The sequence below is a fragment of the Rhinatrema bivittatum genome, chromosome 3 (genome assembly GCF_901001135.1).
Source record: "Rhinatrema bivittatum chromosome 3, aRhiBiv1.1, whole genome shotgun sequence".
Taxonomy (NCBI): domain Eukaryota; kingdom Metazoa; phylum Chordata; class Amphibia; order Gymnophiona; family Rhinatrematidae; genus Rhinatrema; species Rhinatrema bivittatum.
The window spans coordinates 13,053,946-13,078,862 of NC_042617.1; the positions used below are offsets into that span (position 1 = coordinate 13,053,946).

The 24,917-nt window shown below is 48.4% G+C and overlaps 1 protein-coding gene across 4 annotated transcripts in view; it reads left to right on the forward strand.

The window, feature by feature from the left end:
- Nucleotides 1-24,917, forward strand: part of ZFAND3 (zinc finger AN1-type containing 3) — a 558,612-nt gene that overhangs the window by 361,717 nt on the left and 171,978 nt on the right. The window contains exon 1 of one of the 4 annotated variants that reach the window (XM_029592915.1): nucleotides 14,589-14,667. The exons of the other annotated variants lie outside the window; for them this stretch is intronic. Within the exon in view, the coding sequence (XP_029448775.1) occupies nucleotides 14,604-14,667 (64 nt within the window). The 5' untranslated portion in view covers nucleotides 14,589-14,603. Of the gene's footprint in view, nucleotides 1-14,588; nucleotides 14,668-24,917 lie in introns of those variants that run through there. 4 annotated transcript variants of the gene reach the window in all.

The following is a 24,917-nucleotide window of genomic DNA, read 5'->3' on the forward strand; positions in this document are numbered from 1 at the left end:
GCTGCCGTGGCGTCTCTCTGCTGTCTTCCTCCAGCTTGACGCTGCGATCTGCCATGATTCACAAGGGCCTAAGGGCGCGCGCGTGGCGCGGCCTCGACTGATGTACCAGCAATGGCACAAACCTCAGGGGCGTCCCCCTGAGATGATGTCAACAGTACCGGATATATAAGGTCTTAGAAATCGCTAACTAATCGAGTTAGCAAGGAATCGTTCTACGCTACTCTGCCTCCTCGGACTTACCAGGGGTACCCGCTCCTCGGGGGCCTCGCTCTCTCTTTGTTTTTCAGGTCACAGTCAGGAACCGGCACTCGCTCCTCGAGGACCCATGTTCCCGGACTGGTTGCTGAATACTCATTCTGCCAGGAAGTCATCGCTGCCTTCTACACCAGTGAGTTATCTTCTCTCTCTCAGAGCTTTCCCTGGAACCAGGTACTCGCTCCTCGAGGGCCCATGTTCCCGGACTGGTTGCTGAATACTCATTCTGCCTGGAAGTCATCGCTGCCTTCTACACCAGTGAGTTATCTTCTCTCTCTCAGAGCTTTCCCTGGAACCAGGTACTCGCTCCTCGAGGGCCTAATCTATTCCAAAACCTGGACTACTTCTAGAGACTATTGTGTGAGTGTTATCATCAAGGTTCTGTTCCTGAACTCTGCATACTCTGCCTACTCATTATCTCAGTTTCTCTTCAGCTCAGCCTCCAGGGATCGCTGTTCCTGTATCTGAGGGACTACAGCCCTGCTGGGCATTCCAGCTCACTACTGCCACCTCTGGTGGTTCAGTATACTGTCTAATAAAAGAACTAGTGTGTGTCTGTCTCCTAACTATGAGCCTGCCCGGTGGTCCCTCTCGGGATCTTTCCCTGGGGGCGTGGTCATCTGCCACCGGCCCAAGGATCCACCCACAACTACCTCAAACGCCAACAGAGGGGAATAGGGCTGCTGTGGCGATCGTGAGTGTGTGTCAACCTACGGGTCTTTACTCAGACAGACATTGATTCTCTTCTGCAGAGCAGCATCCTACATGCGTCTGGGTGCCTGTCAGCTGACAGGTGGGTTGCAGGAGCGAGTGGCGGCTCTCCAGATCAAGAATACCACTTGCATTTTGTGAACTTGTGAATGGTGGTCTTGAGAGTGGGGGGATGTGAGAAATTTGCAGGATATAATCCATGCCCACTGTTGGCAAGTACTCTGCTTCCTTGGGGAATCCTGCACCAGAATGGTTACAGCAAGTTCCCAGGGCTGCCATCGGATCCTGCACCAGAATGGTTACAGCAAGTTCCCAGGGCTGCCATCGGATCCTGCACCAGCATGGTTACAGCAAGTTCCCAGGGCTGCCATCGGATCCTGCACCAGAATAGTTACAGCAAGTTCCCAGGGCTGCCATCGGATCCTGCACCAGCATGGTTACAGCAAGTTCCCAGGGCTGCCATCGGATCCTGCACCAGAATGGTTACAGCAAGTTCCCAGGGCTGCCATCGGATCCTGCACCAGAATAGTTACAGCAAGTTCCCAGGGCTGCCATCGGATCCTGCACCAGCATGGTTACAGCAAGTTCCCAGGGCTGCCATCGGATCCTGCACCAGAATGGTTACAGCAAGTTCCCAGGGCTGCCATCGGATCCTGCACCAGAATGGTTACAGCAAGTTCCCAGGGCTGCCATCGGATCCTGCACCAGAATGATTACAGCAAGTTCCCAGGGCTGCCATCGGATCCTGCACCAGCATGGTTACAGCAAGTTCCCAGGGCTGCCATCGGATCCTGCACCAGCATGGTTACAGCAAGTTCTCAGGGCTGCCATCGGATCCTGCACCAGAATGGTTACAGCAAGTTCCCAGGGCTGCCATCGGATCCTGCACCAGCATGGTTACAGCAAGTTCTCAGGGCTGCCATCGGATCCTGCACCAGAATGGTTACAGCAAGTTCCCAGGGCTGCCATCGGATCCTGCACCAGCATGGTTACAGCAAGTTCCCAGGGCTGCCATCGGATCCTGCAGCAGCATGGTTACATCAAGTTCCCAGGGCTGCCATCGGATCCTGCACCAGAATGGTTACAGCAAGTTCCCAGGGCTGCCATCGGATCCTGCACCAGAATGGTTACAGCAAGTTCCCAGGGCTGCCATCGGATCCTGCACCAGCATGGTTACAGCAAGTTCCCAGGGCTGCCATCGGATCCTGCAGCAGCATGGTTACATCAAGTTCCCAGGGCTGCCATCGGATCCTGCACCAGAATGGTTACAGCAAGTTCCCAGGGCTGCCATCGGATCCTGCACCAGAATGGTTACAGCAAGTTCCCAGGGCTGCCATCGGATCCTGCACCAGAATGGTTACAGCAAGTTCCCAGGGCTGCCATCGGAGCCTGCACCAGAATGGTTACAGCAAGTTCCCAGGGCTGCCATCGGATCCTGCAGCAGCATGGTTACATCAAGTTCCCAGGGCTGCCATCGGATCCTGCACCAGAATGGTTACAGCAAGTTCCCAGGGCTGCCATCGGATCCTGCACCAGCATGGTTACAGCAAGTTCCCAGGGCTGCCATCGGATCCTGCACCAGAATGGTTACAGCAAGTTCCCAGGGCTGCCATCGGAGCCTGCACCAGAATGGTTACAGCAAGTTCCCAGGGCTGCCATCGGATCCTGCAGCAGCATGGTTACATCAAGTTCCCAGGGCTGCCATCGGATCCTGCACCAGAATGGTTACAGCAAGTTCCCAGGGCTGCCATCGGATCCTGCACCAGCATGGTTACAGCAAGTTCCCAGGGCTGCCATCGGATCCTGCACCAGAATGGTTACAGCAAGTTCCCAGGGCTGCCATCGGATCCTGCACCAGAATGGTTACAGCAAGTTCCCAGGGCTGCCATCGGATCCTGCACCAGAATGGTTACAGCAAGTTCCCAGGGCTGCCATCGGATCCTGCACCAGCATGGTTACAGCAAGTTCCCAGGGCTGCCATCGGATCCTGCACCAGCATGGTTACAGCAAGTTCCCAGGGCTGCCATCGGATCCTGCACCAGCATGGTTACAGCAAGTTCCCAGGGCTGCCATCGGATCCTGCACCAGCATGGTTACAGCAAGTTCCCAGGGCTGCCATCGGATCCTGCACCAGCATGGTTACAGCAAGTTCCCAGGGCTGCCATCGGATCCTGCACCAGAATGGTTACAGCAAGTTCCCAGGGCTGCCATCGGATCCTGCACCAGCATGGTTACAGCAAGTTCCCAGGGCTGCCATCGGATCCTGCACCAGCATGGTTACAGCAAGTTCCCAGGGCTGCCATCGGATCCTGCACCAGAATGGTTACAGCAAGTTCCCAGGGCTGCCATCGGATCCTGCACCAGCATGGTTACAGCAAGTTCCCAGGGCTGCCATCGGATCCTGCACCAGAATGGTTACAGCAAGTTCCCAGGGCTGCCATCGGATCCTGCTTGTCAGTGATTTGTGTTTTGCCTGTTCTGCATATTTAGACAGCTCCTGTCTAAATATGGAGATTTTAAATGTGTTTCCAGAGGTAAAAGTTATGCCCTTTGCTTTGTCACTCCACAGACAGACAAGCTATCTGCAATTGCTGCTTTCGGTTGCAGTCACTGGTGACTTTCTTCCATTGTGACTTGTGCATAAATGAAATGGCCTTGGAAGCTTTAGTGCAGCCGCTGCCCTCTGCTCCTTACCTTCAGAAACCTCCCCGCCTCAATGCCCCTTTCCAGCTCATGGCTGAGACACTGTCGAGCTGCAGCAAACCGAGCGGGCCTCGTGCACTGGGGAGCGCACCTTTGGGTTGTGCTGCCTGCGTTTCTGCAGAGAGCTTGGACGGGAGGTTCAGCTGAGCCTGAGGGCCTGATTACAGGCCGGACGCCCCAGAACTCAGCCCGGAAGTGCTCCTTTCTCTAGGAAACCGAGATCTCGTCTTTGGTTGTTTGCTTTCTGGCTTCCTGGACTTGGGTACTTGTTTTTTCCCCACCTGTGCAATAAGTGCTTAGTCTAGGAGCAATAATTGCAACGAGAGCTGACCTGGCGCAAAAGCAGGGCAGGAGTGAGGAGCACTCATACACATTGTGCCTGCTTCTTATGCTCCGCTCTAACCAGTGACACCAGTCTTGTACCATTAAAGGCAAACACGTTTCTTGAGGTAATTTTGTAACAGCTCGTGTGAAGTACACCAGTTTTCAAAGCAAACTCAAATCTTGAATTTCACTTTGGAAATTACCCCAACAAAGGAACCCACCCAAAATTACATCTACTCGGTGGGGGTGGTTTTACATCAACACCTTGCCCACACTGCGGCCCCCAGGACACCTCTTCCAAATGCAGATACCCACGGGGCGGGGAAGGCATTGCCTTTTAATATTGCCCTTTTGAGGTGTATTTTGCTTTTTCAGTAACCAGAAAAATGAGTGTACTTCTTGCAGCTGTGGGTTGGTGGCAGCACCATCGATTCTGATCTTCATTGGCAATCTCAGTGGAGGTCAAGCTGTTCGCCTTGGAGGCTGACTGTTGTCACTGCTTGGAGGCTGACTGTTGTCACTGCTTGTGCTGTTACCTGTCCTGTGGGGGGCAGTGTGTGTGAGGGGAGCTTGCACTGCTGCTGTCCATAGTGTTTGATATATGATGGGATGATGTACCTGCGTGTGTGTGAAGGAAGCCTGCACTACTGCTGTCCATATTTTATCTAATCTGCGGTGGGATGGTGGATAACACATTGAAATCATCTGTTCTGTGTGCTGAGGCAGTTAAAAAAGCAAACAATGTTAGGAATTATTAGAAAGGGAATGGTTGATAAAACGGAAAATGTCATAATGCCTCTGTATCGCTCCATGGTGAGACCGCACCTTGAATACTGTGTACAATTCTGGTCGCCGCATCTCAAAAAAGATATAGTTGCGATGGAGAAGGTACAGAGAAGGGCGACCAAAATGATAAAGGGGATGGAACAGCTCCCCTATGAGGAAAGACTAAAGAGGTTAGGACTTTTCAGCTTGGAGAAGAGACGGCTGAGGGGGGATATGATAGAGATGTTTAAAATCATGAGAGGTCTAGAACGGGTAGATGTGAATCGGTTATTTACTCTTTCAGATAATAGAAGGACTAGGGGGCACTCCATGAAGTTAGCATGTGGCACATTTAAAACCAATCGGAGAAAGTTCTTTTTTACTCAAGGCACAATAAAGCTCTGGAATTTGTTGCCAGAGGATGTGGTTAGTGCAGTTAGTGTAGCTGGGTTTAAAAAAGGATTGGATAAGTTCTTGGAGGAGAAGTCCATTACCTGCTATTAATCATGTTGACTTAGAAAATAGCCACTGCTATTACTAGCAATGGTAACATGGAATAGACTTAGTTTTTGGGTACTTGCCAGGTTCTTATGGCCTGGATTGGCCACTGTTGGAAACAGGATGCTGGGCTTGATGGACCCTTGGTCTGACCCAGTATGGCATGTTCTTAAGTGTGTGTATATGAGGGAAGCTTGCACTGCTGTTACCCATGTTGTATCTGTTGTGTGCTGGAGCAGTGTTAATTTATGTTTATTATTTAATATAGTGCAATTCCTTATTACGGTAAAAAAAAAAAAAAAAAGGGGTAACAATATCACACCATTTACCAATCAACATCTCCAAATATAAAAAATGGTGTTTAATTTAAAAAAAGTGTAATACACTTCACAAATCCCACTATAAATCTATATAAACATGAAGCATACATTAACACCCCCCCCCCCCAAACACAATAATACCATGAGCCAACTAGGAACCTATTTGAAGAACCCAATCGTCTTGTTCAGGGGACACCCACCCAATCAAAACATAACCCCCACATTATATTAACCACATACAACCAACATCTCTTTTATAACACACTGTTTTCACAATGTCTGTAAAAGATGAAGACAAAAAACATGAAATCTGAATATTACAAATTATCACAAATTCAATGATATCTAAATTATTACATTTTACTACTATATCTACCTTTATCTAAATCACACATGAAATTATTGTCTGAAAATTTTTTTTTACCCAATTAGTATTAAACATACCAAATTTTTATACTATCTCAATTCACATAATTATATCCTTCTTTCTTTTAAATCTCACTACAAAGTACCCAGACCACTCAATTTATTCATTCAATGCCTCAAAACACACGGATCATGAAAGTCCAAAATTTAAACTAAACAAGCAAAGGAACACCCCCATATGGCCTATATAAATCAACCAGTACATATAGCACTTACCCTACTGCAACAACCACAAAACATTTACATATGGACTACTCCCTGCACTCTAAATCCAATCTCAAAAAACGCCGACGCATGCGTATTGTCTCTCTGTGCGATGTTGAGACCGCTGCCTTAAATGTCACGATGCGATTTCTTCACCATCACCTTAACCATAAATCTTCACTAAAATATAAAGTTGTAAACACAACCACAATTGAAAATATTGGTCAGACAAAACAGAGCACGTATCTAAAGAAACAAATATAGTTCATGGACACTCACCTTCCCCAGCTTCACAACAACAGTTTGAATGCATTCGCCAATGTAACGACCTCATGCACGTATATGCGCACAACAGCTCCATGGTTAATATTCCGACTTGGATACCAACACCACAATACCCCACCTCTAATTATCCCATAATCTAAGTAACTGCTCATGGGTGAACAAAGGTTCTCTGAACATCAACACACAACCTGAAATATTTAATGAGCAAACAAATACAACCTGACTTGGTTATACTATACTATACTATAGTTACAAGAACACATTCCACTCAACCTCTACATTCATTCCATCTGCTTCTATTGTACTCCAGTCATATATAAATTGTTGCTCCTTCCTAACCAAACTTGCAGAAACATCCCCCCTTTCTTCAAATCTACATGTGCAATGATACAAAATTTCAAATCTTAATCTAGCCGATGGTCCAATAACAACCAGTGTTTTACCAACGGAGCACCTTCCTTTTTTGAACGTATGCAACTTAAATGCTCCAATATACGCACTCTCACTTTTCTTTTCGTTTGCCCAATATAAAACTGGCCGCACGGACACATAATCACATAAACGACCTGTTTTGAATGACAATCATATCTCGCAGGTAACTTGTTTATCTGTTGTTTTGCTGACACGTATTGCTTATTACGTCAAAGCAGTGAGCAATAAATTAAAAATAACACACCAAAATCAGCATTTACAGCATTCTCAGAAAATGCATAAGATTAATAAAGAAATACAAAAATGAAAATGGCAATCAATAAATAGCAAAAGTGCGTGTGTGTGAGGGGAACTTGCACGGCAGCTGCCCAGGTTGTGTTGTGGTTGTATGGGGCCTCTGGCCCCTAGATCTCGCAATCTGAAATGGTTTGAAGGTTTTCCGTTGGAAAGAGTGTGACACTCTGCTTTTGCGACTCCAGAGAACTAAGAGCAGTTCTAAACTTAATTTTGCTTCCTTTCTTCCCTGAATTTCTTTTCAAAGGTTCTCTACACACAGTTTAAGAAGTCGTTCTTGTAGGCAGTTGAAAGCAGGGATATTCTTTGCTTTCCATGTCACAGAGCGTGCTGATGTTTCCGTTGGTGATCCCTCCCGGGGTGAAGGTAGCTGCTGAAACCGATCTGGGATTGACGGACTCTGTCACAACGTGGGCAGGGATGTAAAAGTTACCCACGAGCCACGGCTGACCATTAAAGGGTTAAGGGGAAGGTGTGGTGAGGGCAGCCATGGCAGCCACGTTACATACAGGTCGATACAGTAACGTTGAGTTAAAGATTCCCCGTCTGTAACGTGCTGGGAGCGCACAATACAGACGAGTAAGGCCATCCAGCGATACAGTCTCCAGTTTCACGCGTCCTTAGCGCTTCCTAAACCCTTTCCTAAACCCTTTCCGCACCCAGCATGTAAATGAACGAAAAAGCTGTATAATGAAGGAATTAGCTATTCCCCTGCGATACTGTAACGGGCGCTGATATTATCTCCTCCGTAACCCGCTGTTCTGCCGCGGCCTTAACCTGCTAGTTTACCGCCTCCCCCTAGTAGGAGTTAGTGTAGTGTAGGGTAAAAACATTGCTTACCCGCCCTGGTCCCGTCCGGTCTCCTGCAGCCCCGTCCGGTCCCCTCCTCCCGAAGCAAAAAAAAAAACAAACGAAAAAGTAGCAAGGCTCGGGCCTGCTATGGTAAGTGTAAAAAGTGTTAAAAACAAAAAACCTGTGTGTTATATAAAAAAATAAAACAATTTTAAATACCTGTCGGAGGGCCGTGGGTCCAGGCGGCCAGTGGGCGGCGGGCAGCCATCAGCGGCATCCGGTATTCCCTTCTCCCTTCCTCCCGATTTTGCACGGGCATTCATCCAGGCAGAGGGAGCCGACGGCGAACGACCTCCGGCTCCCCCTGCCTGGATGAGCGCCAAAATCGCACGGGCGGGTCGGCAGCGGGGGGGGGCGGCAGCGGGGGGGCGGCAGCAGGATCCGGGAGCGGCGGGTAGGCAGCAGCGGGGTCCGGGGGGCAGCGGCAGCAGGATCCAGGGGCGGCAGTGGCAGCGAGATCCGGGGGGCGAGTAGCGGCAGCGTGTTCGATCGGGCAGGTAGGTGGGAAAAAAAGATGGCCGCCTGCACGGGGGAAAGCTGCAATTGGCCGCTGAAGACGTGACGTCACACCCCGTGACGCCAAACGTCGTGACGTCACGTCTTCAGCGGCCAATTGCACGCTTTTCCCGTGCAGGCGGCCATCTTTTTTTTGCCACCTACCTGCCTGCCCGATCGAACACGCTGCCACTACTCGCTCCCCGGATCTCGCTGCCGCCCCTGGATCCTGCTGCCGCTGCCCCCCCGGACCCCGCTGCTGCCTACCCGCCGCTCCCGGATCCTGCTGCCGCCCCCCCCCCCCCCTGCTGCCGACCCGCCCGTGCGATTTTGGGAGAAGGGACTACCGGATGCCGCTGATGGCTGCCCACCGGCCGCCTGGACCCACGGCCCTCCGACAGGTATTTAAAATTTTTTTATTTTTATATATAACACACAGGTTTTTTGTTTTTTACACTTTTTTACACTTCCTGGTGCCTGTCATTTCAAATGTCATTTGAAATGACAGGTACCAGCGCACCCAGGTTACTGTATAGGCGCTGTTACAGCGCCTATACAGTAAAATGGGTTGCGCGGGCATAACCCTTCCCTAACGCTTCACAGCCGCGGCATGCATTTGCATGCGATTAGAAGAGAGAATCAGGCGTTAGGTCAGGAGAACTGTGCGTGCGGGGAGGAAGGGTGCGCCTGACACTGCCGCACTGTTTTTACCGCGGCCTTACTGTATCGAGCCGATAGTTAGATTGAAGAGTAAGACATCCCTGTTTGTGAGTGGGAGGAGACTGAGGGAAGTTGGTCCTGGGCGGTTGCCTCAGTCTGCAGCACACGCCTTCTGCCATTCTCCCTATTTCCATCTCCTGGTGCCATCGTAGGGGTTTGAAGGGCTGTAGACCTTCTCCATCTGGGCTGATTCTAGGCGGGTATCTCCCATAGGTTGGTGTCTCTGCCGGTTTACATTTACATCAAGCGGAGTCTGCGTCGCACTGAGTGCTATTATGCAATTGTTTGACTGTGTGGGTGGAAGTCTCGCTGAGGACATTCTTAGAAAGCAGGGGCTGATTTGAGGGACTCCTTCTCAGTCACTACGTTTCTCATTCTCTTGCAGCTCTGATGGCAGCAGTGGCTCAGGGTTTTAACCCCCTTCACTTCCAGAAGTGGTCAAGCATATTTTGCTTTGTCTGTTCTTGTGGCTTGGGAAGTGTGTGGTAGTAACATTTTCTGCACAATAAAGTCTTTCCAGCCAGCGCAAAGCTGATGTAGATGTCACTTTCACCCAGCATGCCTCTCTGAGCACGAGCAGTTGAAGAATTGTCGCCCATCCCTGAGCTCCAGGAAAAATGAGTCGTGCCAGGATGACTTATTGTGCTGACACTGCTTTCATGCAAAAAACCAGCATGCCCATCCTTTTTTCTCTGTAAATACAGTGCATGACTTGTAATGACGTATCAAACGATACTTTTCTTGAAAGGCTACAAAATAAGGATTTACAAATTAGGCGAGACATTCTTCCTTCCCAAACTTTCCTTACCCTTAGTCAGGGATGTAGCTGTGGTGGCAGATGGCCAAGCACTTTAAAAAGTCAGGGCTGCAGGTTTTTGCCCCCATGGAGCTGCTACAGAAGCCCCAGTCAGCAAGGGGTCCAGGAGTGCTGAGACGTATGGGATCGGTGGCCGGGCCCAGGAAAGACCCGCACTCAAAGATCCCGCGGCCTGCTAAAGACTTAGGATGCGCAGTCTGCCCTTCTGAAACTCCCGTGCTTCAGGACAGAAAACCTGGGCCCTCCATGTTTGCCTTAGATTAGTCAGAAAGCCCCCAGGGAGGCGCTGGTCAGGTAGCACCGAAAGCTGCGGAGCTTGCATGTTAACCTGTAAAACACAATTGCCATCGAATACCTTATCAAATTCTTTGATCAACAACTCCCTCTTGAGGTTTGCATGGTTTGTTCTGCTTTGCATTACTTCTATAAAATATTGATGATTGCACTAACCGTAAACCAGAAAATCTAGGATTCCTTAGTACTAAGTGAGCAGTTTTGTGGCTTTGTATATTTTACTGTAGGTGTTTTATATTTTGTTAGCCGTCACAATCTTCGGAGCGAGCGGCTGAAAAATACATTTTACATTGAAATTGGGCATTTGTAGGAAAGATTGATGTGTCCAGTGGGTGCCTGTCCCCTTGACTTTAACAACGGTGCAACCCAGGGTAGCAGTCGGAGAAAAAAATGTTCATCTGCAGTCAGGTTCTAGAGATGAAGATGGACAAGCGCATCTTTTAAGTATTTATTTATTAGATTTATAAATTGCCTCTCAGGTAATTCCTGAGCGATGAACAAAAGAACATTCATAATAAATACATCTAAAATCAACAAATGCCAGGATAATTATAGTCCCGATTTTGTTTATTCCTGGGAAAAGCCAAATATAATCAGCATTGGGCAAATTAAAAAAAAAAAATAATAGCGCCAATGGGATAATCCAATCATAAATTAGAGTATTAACATAATTTAGAAATCTAAAAGCAGCACAAACATTTAAATACTGCAGTAAGTAAAAATGCCCATAGCCTCAGCCACATGAAACAAGTAGCCCCTCACCCTTTTTCTAAAGGTCCTTGTGCAACTTTCTGATCTAAAGTCCTCTGGTCTGCTCTGGGACAGGAAGTCCTCCCTGAAATATATAGCAGGTGGGTCCCACTCTCTACCCATGGATTCAGCTGAGGTCAGGAGCAGAGGGGGGCGAGCCCACGTCTTCTGATATTAAGGCCTTGGGGTGCGACGTTTCGTGATGTGGACTGAGAGCACCGACTGGATTTGCCATCAGCTCTTGCCTGCCTTTCCTGTGGCATTTGCATTCTTCTTTTCCACTGCTTATAGGCCTGAACGTTGAAGCAGTGCCTCAGACTTAATGTATTGCACAGTGATATTTTTGTTCATTTATTTTATGACAGCAGGAGCCTTCTTGCCAAGTAATGTGAATGATCAGCTTTTATTTCAAGGGCTGAGGGGATTTTTCTTTATCTTTTGGATTCATTTAATCTGGTCCTTGCAGAGAGATTCTTTAGCCTGCTCTTTTGCATTGTAGCCGCGGCCGGTGAAGTGTATAATGATTACAGCTGGGTGCGGGAGAATATGGGAGCTCCGTCCAGAGATGTAGGGGCTTGTATGCTAGGTGATCACAGACCCTGACTGGCAGCCTGTGAATTTTAGAAGCATGCTGTTGCCGAGATGATGTCAGAGGCCGTGTATCACAAGGAAGGAAAAAGAGCATCTGTCTAGTCAGCAAAACTCTGAACATCAATGTAGCACAAGAGCTGGTCCATCCGGTCTGCCCAATCATTTCTCTCCACACTACCAAGGGATGTACCCTAGCCACCAGCCACGGAGTGGTCCCCTGTAGGGTATCTCTTCTTATCTAGCCAGTTTGTATCGTCTTCCTTTGTACTCTGTTCCATCTTCAGTAGTGTCTACAAGATCTCCCACTTAACTCACCCTGGCACCCCTGTCTATCCTCAAATATTCACCAATACTAGCCTGACTGTTGCCCAAGTATCCAGCTTCCTAATTCCCCAGTATAACCTGCCAGACAGACCCGGCTAGGTGAGCGCCTGTATTATTACAGCATTTCCAGTCTGCTAGACTTAGTTGCCTGGTTTCGTTTCATTTAATTTATTAATATTTCATAACCTGGTTATAAAATATCTTATCCATATGGTGGTACAAATAAAATCAATATACAAATCAAATTAAGGTAAAACATAAAAACATACAATTGCTGCAACAAACTAGACAGAACAACACATGTGGAGCAATTTTAACAGAGTGATATAAAATATCGATTGTGTAGCCTGTGTTTCATATTACCCACTATGCTATTCATTCTGGTGACCCAAAACTAGTTGTTAAATCATTCAAGTAGGACACATTAAACACTTTCACATGCTGCTATGTAATAGTTCTTCTTTCTCTCTCTCGTTTTACAGCTAAGGAACCTCTGTTTTTATCCCACACCCTTTTAAAGTCTGGCAACATTTTAGCCTCCATCTATCCCGGGAGGGCATTCCACACCTCCACCAATCTTTCTGAGGAAAAAATCTTTCTGGATGTAGTTTGTCTACACCCTTGGAGCTGCGCATCATGACCCCCTTCTACTGAAAAAGGCTTACCTCCTGTGCATCAGTAATACCTTTTAGGTATTTCTCATGTATCTCTAGGGTGTACAGATTTAGGTCCCTAAGTGTCATCTCTTTGGGTCCAACTCTGCACCATCTGAACCTCCTCCACTCGGTCCTTCCAGAGATATGGTCCCCAGAGCTGGACATGGTGCGTGAGATGAGGCCTCATTAATGATCTATAGAATGTGCAGATCTTCTTCAAAGAATTTGGTTTCTTATCATGGATCTCATGATTCCCTATAAATAAAGGAGCTCTATGTTTGTTCTCTACATACCCAGTTCATTTATCTACGCAACAGGTTTTCTTCCCTGCCCTTGTGCTTCACCCTGCTGTAGGGAAATAGTTTCTGTAATAATTAAGTACTTGGCATCTCTACAGATACTGCTAACAAATTGCCGGGATCCACATTTTTTCATGTCCCCAGGGTATTAACCCCCAAAAGGCTGAGAACTGACCATCCTCCGTTCATTATTTAGGTCTTACCTTTGATCCTACCCTGATTTCAGGTGGGAATGGGATTTGGACACCACTGAACTGAGCGGGAACTCGTAACCCAGCGTTGAAAGCCTCTATATCCCTGTGGCAGTCATGACCTGAAATCCAGTCTGCGCTCACTGGAAGGCCGTGTATATTTCAGGAGAGCACAAACTGAGAACGAAGCAGGAGAAACCTGTAGGGGTGGGGAAGGGTTCAGTTTGCTGCTGATCCTGGGCTTTCCGATCAATCAGAACCAGTCTTTACTGGGCCATGGTGTCAGGAGCCTTCCTTTACAACCACTGAATGTATTTTATAACTCTCCCTTTTAGCCCACCTGTTGCAGCGATGGTCCTAAGCTGGGCCCCTCTTCAGAACTCAGCTAATGTGGACCTCTAAGGCCACCATTGAGTGACGGCTGAACTTCCCAACATCACCAGCCCCGGGCAAGGAACTGAAGCCAGATTTTCCATATGGCCCATGTACGCACTGCCACTGAGCCATCCTTTGAAAATACTTAAAGGAGAACATCTGTTCCCTAACTGCTCATTAAGTCCAAAGAGCAGCTGTGCTGTATGGGGCTTCCTGATGGTCACAGCTGGTTTCAGGAAAAATGCCACCGTTCAGTGCCCAGATTTTAAATGAAGAACGTATCGCGTGCGTCCGTGTGAACTTACTGAGCGCCCTTCCAGCCCAGTGCTCAGTCTAAAACCAGGCATCCTGCTTTCTTCTCTCTTTGCATTGAGGCAGCCGTGGCAGAATGATTGGGGGATTGCCAGCTGAAATGGCAGGTAACGCGATGCACTTCCTGCCTGGAGTGGCCGCTCAGCTTCCTCTGGGCCCACTGCAGTTGGCTCTGTGCGTATCTGCTGCTTTTAACCAGGTAATTAGGCCGGCATGCAGGTGACAGCCAGTAGCTGAAAGCACTAATGCTGCACAATCTGGAAGGATTATTCACACTTCAATTTACTTCCATTTCAACATTTGTACTTCATTTTCCATGCCACTTCGCTGTTACTTGCATACAGTAATGCCTATAATCGTCCATCTTCCATACACAATTAGCTACTTCTCCTGCTGAAGGAGCTTTCTCTTTCTCTTTATCTCTTATTTTACTGACTGCCAAGAAGGTGATAGTTTTAATGTTTCCCCATAGACTGCCAGGGCTGGCTTAGTATTATCCATGAGGAGGGGAGAGGCTCTTTCAGGAGGACTGCATGCTTGCCAAATTTAACAAATGTAACTCAGCTGCAGCCCCAAAGAAAGCATTCTCACTCTGCTCAGAGAGACAGAGCATTGGAAATCCTAGGGAAGAGGAAACTGGTAGGAGCAGGGCCCAACGGCCAAACGAGAGGAGGGAAAGAGACGGGCAGAATGATTCCCAGGTGAGGAAGATGGATGGGAAGATCGAGGGCAAGGAGACTAAGAAGGAAGACGTGTGTGGAGGTTGGATGAGAGGTAAATGAAGAGGAACAAGAATAGGGGCAAGGCGAGAGGCCCCTGAAGGCAGATGGCTTGAATGAGCCAGGGAATACAGCAATGGATGAGGCAGGGACAATGATTGGGACTAGGAGATGATGCAAAAAAAAGATGGATGACGTGGGGAGAGAGAGAGAGGGGGGTGAGTCAAGGATTGCTGTAATGAGGAGAAAAGAGGGATTATGCCCTGAGAGGTTGGGAGGATGTGATGAGAGAGGGGTGTGGGTAGCCAAAGCTTTGGCTGTGTTTGTGATCAAGGATTATAGGTTGGGCAAATTCTCTGGAGAGTGGAACAAAGTGATTGAGAAGTGTTAAGGGGGAGGAAGGGAAATGACTCTAACACCAGTCGGTTCATAAGTTGTGTAGAGCCTTGCTTCATAACACAAGCAATAGTTCCCCCTGATAAATGAACTTGCAATCAAACTAAGAGGGCTAAGGAATAGAAAACACTTGGTCACAAAGCCAAGTTTTAGTCTTTTTTTGAAAATGCAAATAATAATTTGATCCACAAGTCACGGAATAGAATTCCAAATTAATGGGGTAAGAGCGCTAGAAACCCTGTTTCTGGTTGAGGATAATTTTGTGGATGTGAGTGATAGTATTGTTAATTTGTTAATTTTTTGATGATGGGTTTTATTGTAATTAGCTTTTTCAAGTACATAAGCCTAGAATCACTGCCTTTTTATTAATGAAATGTTTGTTGTGAACCCTCATGATTGTATACAGAATGACGATGTAAATAAATAACAAGCCAGAAATCTACCAGATGCGCTGGATTACCCAAGTGGAAGCATTTAGGAATCAAAGCAAGAGGTTCAAACTTTACTCTGGTCACCAGTTGGAAGCCACGATTGGAGTAATATGGCGATTCTTTTGCCACCAGCAGGCAGTGTTAGCAGCTGTAATGTGTGGGCGTTAACTTCCAGGCATCTCAGACTAATCTTCGGTGAGTTGCTCTGGTCACCTTGATTTCTCGGCAGTGACCAGATTAATGGAGCAGTGGTGCAGTAATGGGTCCAGCTTTAGGAGAATGTGAATCCTTCCTGCTGCTGGAACTAATCTGAGCACTTTGCAGTCTGCCTCTTCAAGGATGCAGCCAAGACCAGAATTGATTTGTAGCTGGGAAGAGATGGGCATTTCCTTCTCCTCTCCTGTTTTCCCTCTGGATGGCCCTAGCCTCCAGCCATGGGAGAGAGACTCACTAATTCCGTGCCGGGTGGAAAGGAAAGGCCTTGTGTTCTGACCGACAGAACCCCCTATTCAAATTAAAGAAGAGGTGAGGACTGGTCCCGCGGCCGGGCACTGCGTATTCTGGCATCCAGGCCAGGGGACGCGTTGCTGTCTGTCAGAAAATCCAGTTGCCATTGTTCTTCATTTTTCTTTTTTGGGAGGGGCGGGGGAGGGCTGCTTGGTTTGGGGGCAGTGAGCCCTTTCCTGGAAATCTCTCCAGTGATGAAGGTAGAAACCGGTCACCTGGGGAGGCCTGATGCAGATCTCCTGGCCGTGTACCGCAGGGTGCAACGTGGCCCCTTCTCCTCGGAGAGCCTCTGTCTTTCTTGTGGCTGCCAGCGCTGGTTTTCAGGTCTGTTGGAGATGGGGTACTTGAGCCGCTGCTCTGCTCTCTTTGTCTGATGATCCAGACACAGGTAATCATGAAATTGTCTAGCAAACTCTGACTTTTATTTCTACAAAAGTATAAATGGTTTTACCAATGTAAGATTCTTCTCTTCGGTGCAAAATCAGTAATGCATTGCTCTGTGTATATAACATCCATCCTTAATAAAGGGTTGGACAGCAAAACTAGTTACTCTAACAGTCCCATTGAATTCTTTGTTTCGCAGCAACTGCCGCTCCATGCAGGCCGCCCCCCAAGTCTTCTGTTAAGGGCAGTAGCAACTGCTGCTCCATGCAGGCCGCCCCCAAGTCTTCTGTTAAGGGCAGTAGCAACTGCTGCTCCATGCAGGCCGCCCCCCAAGTCTTCTGTTAAGGGCAGTAGCAACTGCTGCTCCATGCAGGCCGCCCCCAAGTCTTCTGTTAAGGGCAGTAGCAACTGCCGCTCCATGCAGGCCGCCCCCCAAGTCTTCTGTTAAGGGCAGTAGCAACTGCTGCTCCATGCAGGCCGCCCCCCAAGTCTTCTGTTAAGGGCAGTAGCAACTGCTGCTCCATGCAGGCCGCCCCCAAGTCTTCTGTTAAGGGCAGTAGCAACTGCCGCTCCATGCAGGCCGCCCCCAAGTCTTCTGTTAAGGGTAGTAACAACTGCCGCTCCATGCAGGCCGCCCCCAAGTCTTCTGTTAAGGGCAGTAGCAACTGCCGCTCCATGCAGGCCGCCCCCAAGCCTTCTGTTAAGGGCAGTAGCAACTGCCGCTCCATGCAGGCCGCCCCCAAGTCTTCTGTTAAGGGCAGTAGCAACTGCCGCTCCATGCAGGCCGCCCCCAAGCCTTCTGTTAAGGGCAGTAGCAACTGCCGCTCCATGCAGGCCGCCCCCCAAGTCTTCTGTTAAGGGTAGTAGCAACTGCTGCTCCATGCAGGCCGCCCCCCAAGTCTTCTGTTAAGGGCAGTAGCAACTGCTGCTCCATGCAGGCCGCCCCCAAGTCTTCTGTTAAGGGCAGTAGCAACTGCCGCTCCATGCAGGCCGCCCCCAAGTCTTCTGTTAAGGGTAGTAACAACTGCCGCTCCATGCAGGCCGCCCCCAAGTCTTCTGTTAAGGGCAGTAGCAACTGCCGCTCCATGCAGGCCGCCCCCAAGCCTTCTGTTAAGGGCAGTAGCAACTGCCGCTCCATGCAGGCCGCCCCCAAGTCTTCTGTTAAGGGCAGTAGCAACTGCCACTCCATGCAGGCCGCCCCCAAGCCTTCTGTTAAGGGCAGTAGCAACTGCCACTCCATGCAGGCCGCCCCCAAGTCTTCTGTTAAGGGCAGTAGCAACTGCCGCTCCATGCAGGCCGCCCCCAAGCCTTCTGTTAAGGGCAGTAGCAATTGCCGCTCCATGCAGGCCGCCTCCAAGCCTTCTGTTAAGGGCAGTAGCAACTGCTGCTCCATGCGGGCCGCCCCCAAGCCTTCTGTTAAGGGCAGTAGCAACTGCCGCTCCATGCAGGCCGCCCCCAAGTCTTCTGTTAAGGGCAGTAACAACTGCCGCTCCATGCAGGCCGCCCCCAAGTCTTCTGTTAAGGGCAGTAGCAACTGCCGCTCCATGCAGGCCGCCCCCAAGCCTTCTGTTAAGGGCAGTAGCAATTGCCGCTCCATGCAGGCCGCCTCCAAGCTTTCTGTTAAGGGCAGTAGCAACTGCCGCTCCATGCAGCCCGCCCCCAAGCCTTCTGTTAAGGGTAGTAGCAACTGCCGCTCCATGCAGGCCACCCCCAAGCCTTCTGTTAAGGGCAGTAGCAACTGCCACTCCATGCAGGCCGCCCCCAAGTCTTCTGTTAAGGGCAGTAGCAACTGCCGCTCCGTGCAGTCCGCCCCCAAGTCTTCTGTTAAGGGCAGTAGCAACTGCCGCTCCGTGCAGGCCGCCCCCAAGTCTTCTGTTAAGGGCAGTAGCAACTGCCGCTCCGTGCAGGCCACCCCCAAGCCTTCTGTTAAGGGCAGTAGCAACTGCCGCTCCGTGCAGGCCGCCCCCAAGTCCAACAGAAGAAAATAGGATAAAGCATAAACATTGGCAAGTTAAATGTAAAATATTGATAAGACAGGCTAAGAGAGAATTTGAAAAGAAGTTGGCAGTAGAGGCAAAAACTCACAGTAAAAACTTTTTAAAATATATCCGAAGCAGAAAGCCTGTGAGGGAGTCAGTTGGACCGTTAGATGATCAAGGGGTTAAAGGGGCACTTAGAGAAGATAAGGCCATCGCGGAAAGATTAAATGATTTCTTTGCTTCGGTGTTTACTGAAGAGGATGTTGGGGAGGTACCCGTAATGGAGAAGGTTTTCATGGGTAAAGATTCAGATGGACTGAATCAAATCACGGTGAACCTAGAAGATGTGGTAGGCCTGATTGACAAACTGAAGAGTAGTAAATCACCTGGACCGGATGGTATACACCCCAGAGTTATGAAGGAACTAAAAAATGAAATTTCAGACCTATTAATAAAAATTTGTAACTTATCATTAAAATCATCCATTGTACCTGAAGACTGGAGGATAGCAAATGTAACCCCAATATTTAAAAAGGGCTCCAGGGGTGATCCGGGAAACTACAGACCGGTTAGCCTCACTTCAGTGCCAGGAAAAATAGTGGAAAGTGTTCTAAACATCAAAATCATAGAACATATAGAAAGACATGGTTTAATGGAACAAAGTCAGCATGGCTTTACCCAGGGCAAGTCTTGCCTCACAAATCTGCTTCACGTTTTTGAAGGAGTTAATAAACATGTGGATAAAGGTGAACCGGTAGATGTAGTGTACTTGGATTTTCAGAAGGCGTTTGACAAAGTTCCTCATGAGAGGCTTCTAGGAAAAGTAAAAAGTCATGGGATAGGTGGCGATGTCCTTTCGTGGATTGCAAACTGGCTAAAAGACAGGAAACAGAGAGTAGGATTAAATGGACAATTTTCTAAGTGGAAGGGAGTGGACAGTGGAGTGCCTCAGGGATCTGTATTGGGACCCTTACTTTTCAATATATTTATAAATGATCTGGAAAGAAATACGACGAGTGAGATAATCAAATTTGCAGATGACACAAAATTGTTCAGAGTAGTTAAAGCACAAGCAGATTGTGATAAATTGCAGGAAGACCTTGTGAGGCTGGAAAATTGGGCATCCAAATGGCAGATGAAATTTAATGTGGATAAGTGCAAGGTAATGCATATAGGGAAAAATAACCCATGCTATAATTACACAATGTTAGGTTCCATATTAGGTGCTACAACCCAAGAAAGAGATCTAGGTGTCATAGTGGATAACACATTGAAATCGTCGGTTCAGTGTGCTGCGGCAGGCAAACAGAATGTTGGGAATTATTAGAAAGGGAATGGTGAATAAAACGGAAAATGTCATAATGTCTCTGTATCGCTCCATGGTGAGACCGCACCTTGAATACTGTGTACAGTTCTGGTCGCCGCATCTCAAAAAAGATATAATTGCGATGGAGAAGGTACAGAGAAGGGCTACCAAAATGATAAGGGGAATGGAACAGCTTCCCTACGAGGAAAGACTAAAGAGGTTATTAGGACTTTTCAGCTTAGAGAAGAGACGACTGAGGGGGAATATGATAGAGGTGTTTAAAATCATGAGAGGTCTAGAACGGGTAGATGTGAATCGGTTATTTACTCTTTCGGATAATAGAAAGACTAGGGGGCACTCCATGAAGTTAGCATGGGGCACATTTAAAACTAATCGGAGAAAGTTCTTTTTTACTCAACGCACAATTAAACGCTGGAATTTGTTGCCAGCGAATGTGGTTAGTGCAGTTAGTATAGCTGTGTTTAAAAAAGGATTGGATAAGTTCTTGGAGGAGAAGTCCATTACCTGCTATTAAGTTCACTTAGAGAATAGCCACTGCCATTAGCAATGGTTACATGGAATGGACTTGGTTTTCGGGTACTTGCCAGGTTCTTATGGCCTGGATTGGCCTCTGTTGGAAACAGGATGCTGGGCTTGATGGACCCTTGGTCTGACCCAGTATGGCATGTTCTTATGTTCTTATGTTCTGTTAAGGGCAGTAGCAACTGCCACTCCATGCAGGCTGCCCCCAAACAGAAATGTAAACTTTAAGGTGTAATAGAAAAGTTGCTCCATTTCTATATTTCCATAACCAGAGTGGTAAGGTCCAGCTATCAGCCATGAGAAAGGAAACTGAGGAGAACAGAATGAAATGAAGGTAAGGAAGGATCAAGAATGCCGTGGCTCAGATCTGTCATGGAGCAGGCCAGCAGTTCCCCAGTTTTTCATTTCCATGTTTTTAGGATGCAGTATGTTACTAACTAGTACAGCTGGGCTTGTCTGGCTCCCCTCCCCACAGCTGGAAATAGGATTTTGTATCCTCATCTGTTAAAGCAATTTGTTCAACAGTCATTGATTACTTAAAACCTTGCAGATCACAGAGCACTTTGCTTACAAAGTAATCTCTTAGGGCTAATTCAAACACACACGGGGTCTTTGTTCATGGCAAAAGCCTAAATGTGTGCGTCAGATAGGACTTTGCAAGCTGGGAACCGCTGGCTCAGTGTACAAAGCACTGATATGTAGGCGTCTCTCCGATCCTTATTATATGGGGATTAGTTTGGCATGGCTACATGTGAGGGAGCAAGGGAAGACTGAGGCCAGAATTGAGAAAATGGGGGGAGAGCAGAAGGCCGAATGCAATACCCTCCCTTTTACGCCTTTAGTGTAATGGTGAACAAGCGTCTGTCCGTGCTGTTCTGCTCCACATCCTTTCGCTGTTACACAAAATGTTTTGGTGCTTCTGGGTACTCGCCTGGATACTCGCTTTTTATGCTCTGAAGTTTGACCCTATTTTATGCCTTCTGCAAGTCTGAACTATTTCTAAAACTTGCATGTATTGTGGAAACCAAGAAGTAATTACTTGTGTCCATTGCTCAAGAATGCCTTCTGAAAATCTTTGTCATGTCGGCTGCCAGAGCGGTCAGGGTTTATTCTTGCAGAGGCCTGATCTAGACCTGCAGATCATTGTGCAGTTTGTGGTATTTATTCTAATTACCCAGGTTTATATAAGAAGAGGATTAAGCCTGCATTTTCACACCAGGCTACTAGGCCTGTGCCTAAAATGTCAAAATCCTGGAGAGAGCAAGTTTGCCGGGACCAGGAAATGATGTGGCAGATCTGGGCCACAGCATCCTGTCGGACAGAGCGGCTGCATGTCCGGCTGAGGGGAGGAATTCAATATCCCCTGCAGTCCGAGTGGGGTCAGGGAGGTTCTTGGTGGTATCTGTGTAGCTTTCACTGCGTGGTGGGCAGCTGGGACATAAGGGCTATCACGGGTTCCTGATCTGGGGAAGCAAAATCCTCATTTAGTGCTCTCCCTATGGCTTGCAGGAGACTGGAGTTCCGGTCTCCTGTTCAGTGGGGCCAGTTGATGTGCTGAAGACAAGAAAGACTGCTGCTCCTGCAGTCACCTCTGCCAATTGATGGGGAAATGGGGCATTAGGGTGATTAGATCATTGTCCGAAGGCTGCCCGGGCAGGAGGGCAGGTCAGACTTGGTAGATCATGCGGCTCCCTTGCCTTTCGCCCTGGTACTGTACATGGAACGATGCGGCTGCAGTTCTCACTCTCGTCCTGTTCCTGGAAGAGGAGTGCAGTTATTTCAGAGCCACTGCAACCGCAGGGAAGCTTTTCTTGCTGTTGACCTTTCAGGTTCATAAATATGGGTCAGTTTCTCTTTCCTCGCTGAGTTTTTGACACTTTGATGCATGGCCATATGGAAATTTTTCTCTACATGCGTGAGGTTGCTCGCTCTTTTATGGTACATGAAGGAAGTCCCTTGTGCATTCTCTTCAGAAACCGTCTTTCCGCAGACAATTGGCTCATCAGGCAAGGTTTTCTGCCTTTGCTTAGAAAATATTTTAGTCTGTAATACAATAGATTCACTGGAAGAGACCTCCACAGGTTATCAAACCCCTGTACCTAACCTATCTCAGCCATCAGCTAGCAGAGGACAGGAGAGGATGCTTGCTACTGTGCCAGAAAGGCCTCAGTGATAGGGTGCTCAACGTTTCCATGGACCATAACTGGACACCCTGCTAAACTTCATACCGTGGGGGGGAGGTGACAGATTACTGTCAGTTGTCGAGCCACTCATTACTTGGCTTTCAATCACCCCTCTCAATATACTTTGTTTTATAAAATATTTCAGCTATGCTCATAAAGATATCAACTGCAGCCTCTCACATAAGGTTTTGCTCTCTATCACAACTAAAGCCTTTCTAATACACAGCCACCTCCATACTTCCCCATAAACACACTGCCTCCTATCTCATACACACATGCACGCTCCCACACACACACAGCCTCCTCTCTCATATACACATGCACGCTCCCACACACACACACAGCCTCCTCTCTCATATACACATGCACGCTCCCACACACACACACAGCCTACTCTCTGACACACAGGCACGCTCCCAAACACACAGCCTCTTATCTCAGACACACACACACATTCTCCCAAACACACATCCTCCTATCACACACACACACACACACACACACACATTCTCCCAAACACACATCCTCCTATCTCACACACACACACACACACACACACACACTCTCCCAAACACACATCCTCCTATCTCATACACACACACATTCTCCCAAACACACATCCTCCTATCTCATACACACACACACACATCCTCCTATCTCATACACACACACACACACACACACTCTCCCAAACACACATCCTCCTATCTCATACACACACATTTACTCACTCCCAAACACACAGCCACAGGTGGTTCACTCTCTTTCCTTAACTTTTCCAGCCTTTCATATGTCTCCCTTGTGCTACCTGACACTCAATATGCCGCCCTCCTCCTCCGTACACTCCTCTCTTGTGGTCCCCTCCTCCCCATGCTCGTCTCTTTCCCTCCTATCTGCCTCTCCTCCCCAGTGCTTTCCTCTTTATCTCCTTTTGTCCTGTGCCTCCCTGTCTCCTTTGTGTCTCTTCTGACTCTTCCTTCATCTGTCTCCTGCCTTTCCTCATGCCCCCACTGTGCCTCTCCCCTTCCCTGTGACCTTCCTTCCTTCCATACCCCCTCTCTGTCTCTTTCCTCCCTTGCTCCCCATGTGTCTGTCTTCCTTTCCCCCATCCTGTGACTCTGACTCTCTCTTTCTCCACTTTCCCCTCCTCTTGTCCTGTATCCCTTGGCTGGCTACAGCCTCTCTCTTGGATCTTGGTCCAGAACTCACTGAGGATGGGGAGTGACCCAGAGGGCATTGCTGCAGAGCTCTGTGGAGCCAATGGGAATTGAGGGCTGTGCTGTTCCCCGCCTCCTCTACCCATCTCATCCAGTCACAACACAGGAAAGGAGGCAAGTGGGCTGGGACACAGCTCAGCTCTGGGCTCTGGCTTCCCTATAACCAGGAAGCTGTGCGAGAGAGGAGCCGGATTTTCAGTGTCCGGTCAGTACAGCTGAACACCTGGCCGTCCAGTCCAAGACCAGGCAGCTGGCAAGATCAGACGAGTTCACATCTCCAAAGAGATGAGCAGCACAGGTGGGACATGAAGGGGGCAGTACTAGAGTAGGAAGGGGAGTTTGGGGCAGACATGGAGGGGAGTCCCCTGTTTTCATGGGGGAGGGGGGGGGGGGTTAGAAAGTTGTAATTATTTTTTCTGCTACTTTTCTTTACCCTCCCTGGCAGGAGGATGCATGCTTGGCCAGGAGAGCAGATCCCCGGGTACCGGACTCGGAGATCGAACGCTGCACTTCCAGTCCTGAGTGTAAGCCAGCGGCTGCAGGCACCATGCGCGGGGCACGTGAAGCGCACATCAGGGACAAAGTGACAGAGCTTAGGAAGAGGAGCTGCCGTAATTCAGCGCTCCTCCTAGTGCCACCGGGGGTTAGGCCACTATTGGGAGTTTCACATTACTGTAACTATTTTACAGTGTCTTCATGAATGATGTAATTTGCTTTGGATCCCCTTGCGTAGAAACACTTATGTATAAAATCAATTTTAGTGAAAATCTTGCCTTTAAATATTTAAAAATAACAGCTTCTAAGCTGTGCTTGAGTCCAATGCGGCTTTATTCCTTTTTTTCTCCATCTCCCTTTTCTTTTTGCTTCTCGTTGCATTTTTCTTTCATGCACTTCCGTGCTTCTCTTCTCATCCCTCGCTCTCTCCCTCACTACAGCCTGCTTCTCCCTGTCCGTAGGTTTCTCACTTTATTCTACCTGCCTCCACTCCTCCAGCCTGCTTATTCCTTCTGTCTCGCTCTCATCTCTCCCTTCCCTCCATTCTTGTACTGTTCCTCACCCCTATGAACTGCTGCTGCCTTCTCCACTCCCCTTACCTCCTACCCAGCTGCTGGCCATCGCCAACCAAATCCTTACCCCCTAGACAGTCACTGGCCACATCTTCCCTCCACCCTGTGCAGCAAGCTGTTGACCACCTTTTCCTCTCTCCAGCACCCTATCCCCCCACCAATCCCCCCACCCTCTTCTAATGCAGACCTCCGGCTCCACGTGTTTCCATTGATGCTGTCACTGCTAAATCAGGTTTTGTGAGCGTTAATATTGGTGCTGTGTGCCCTGCAGGAAATGGAGACAGGTGGCACC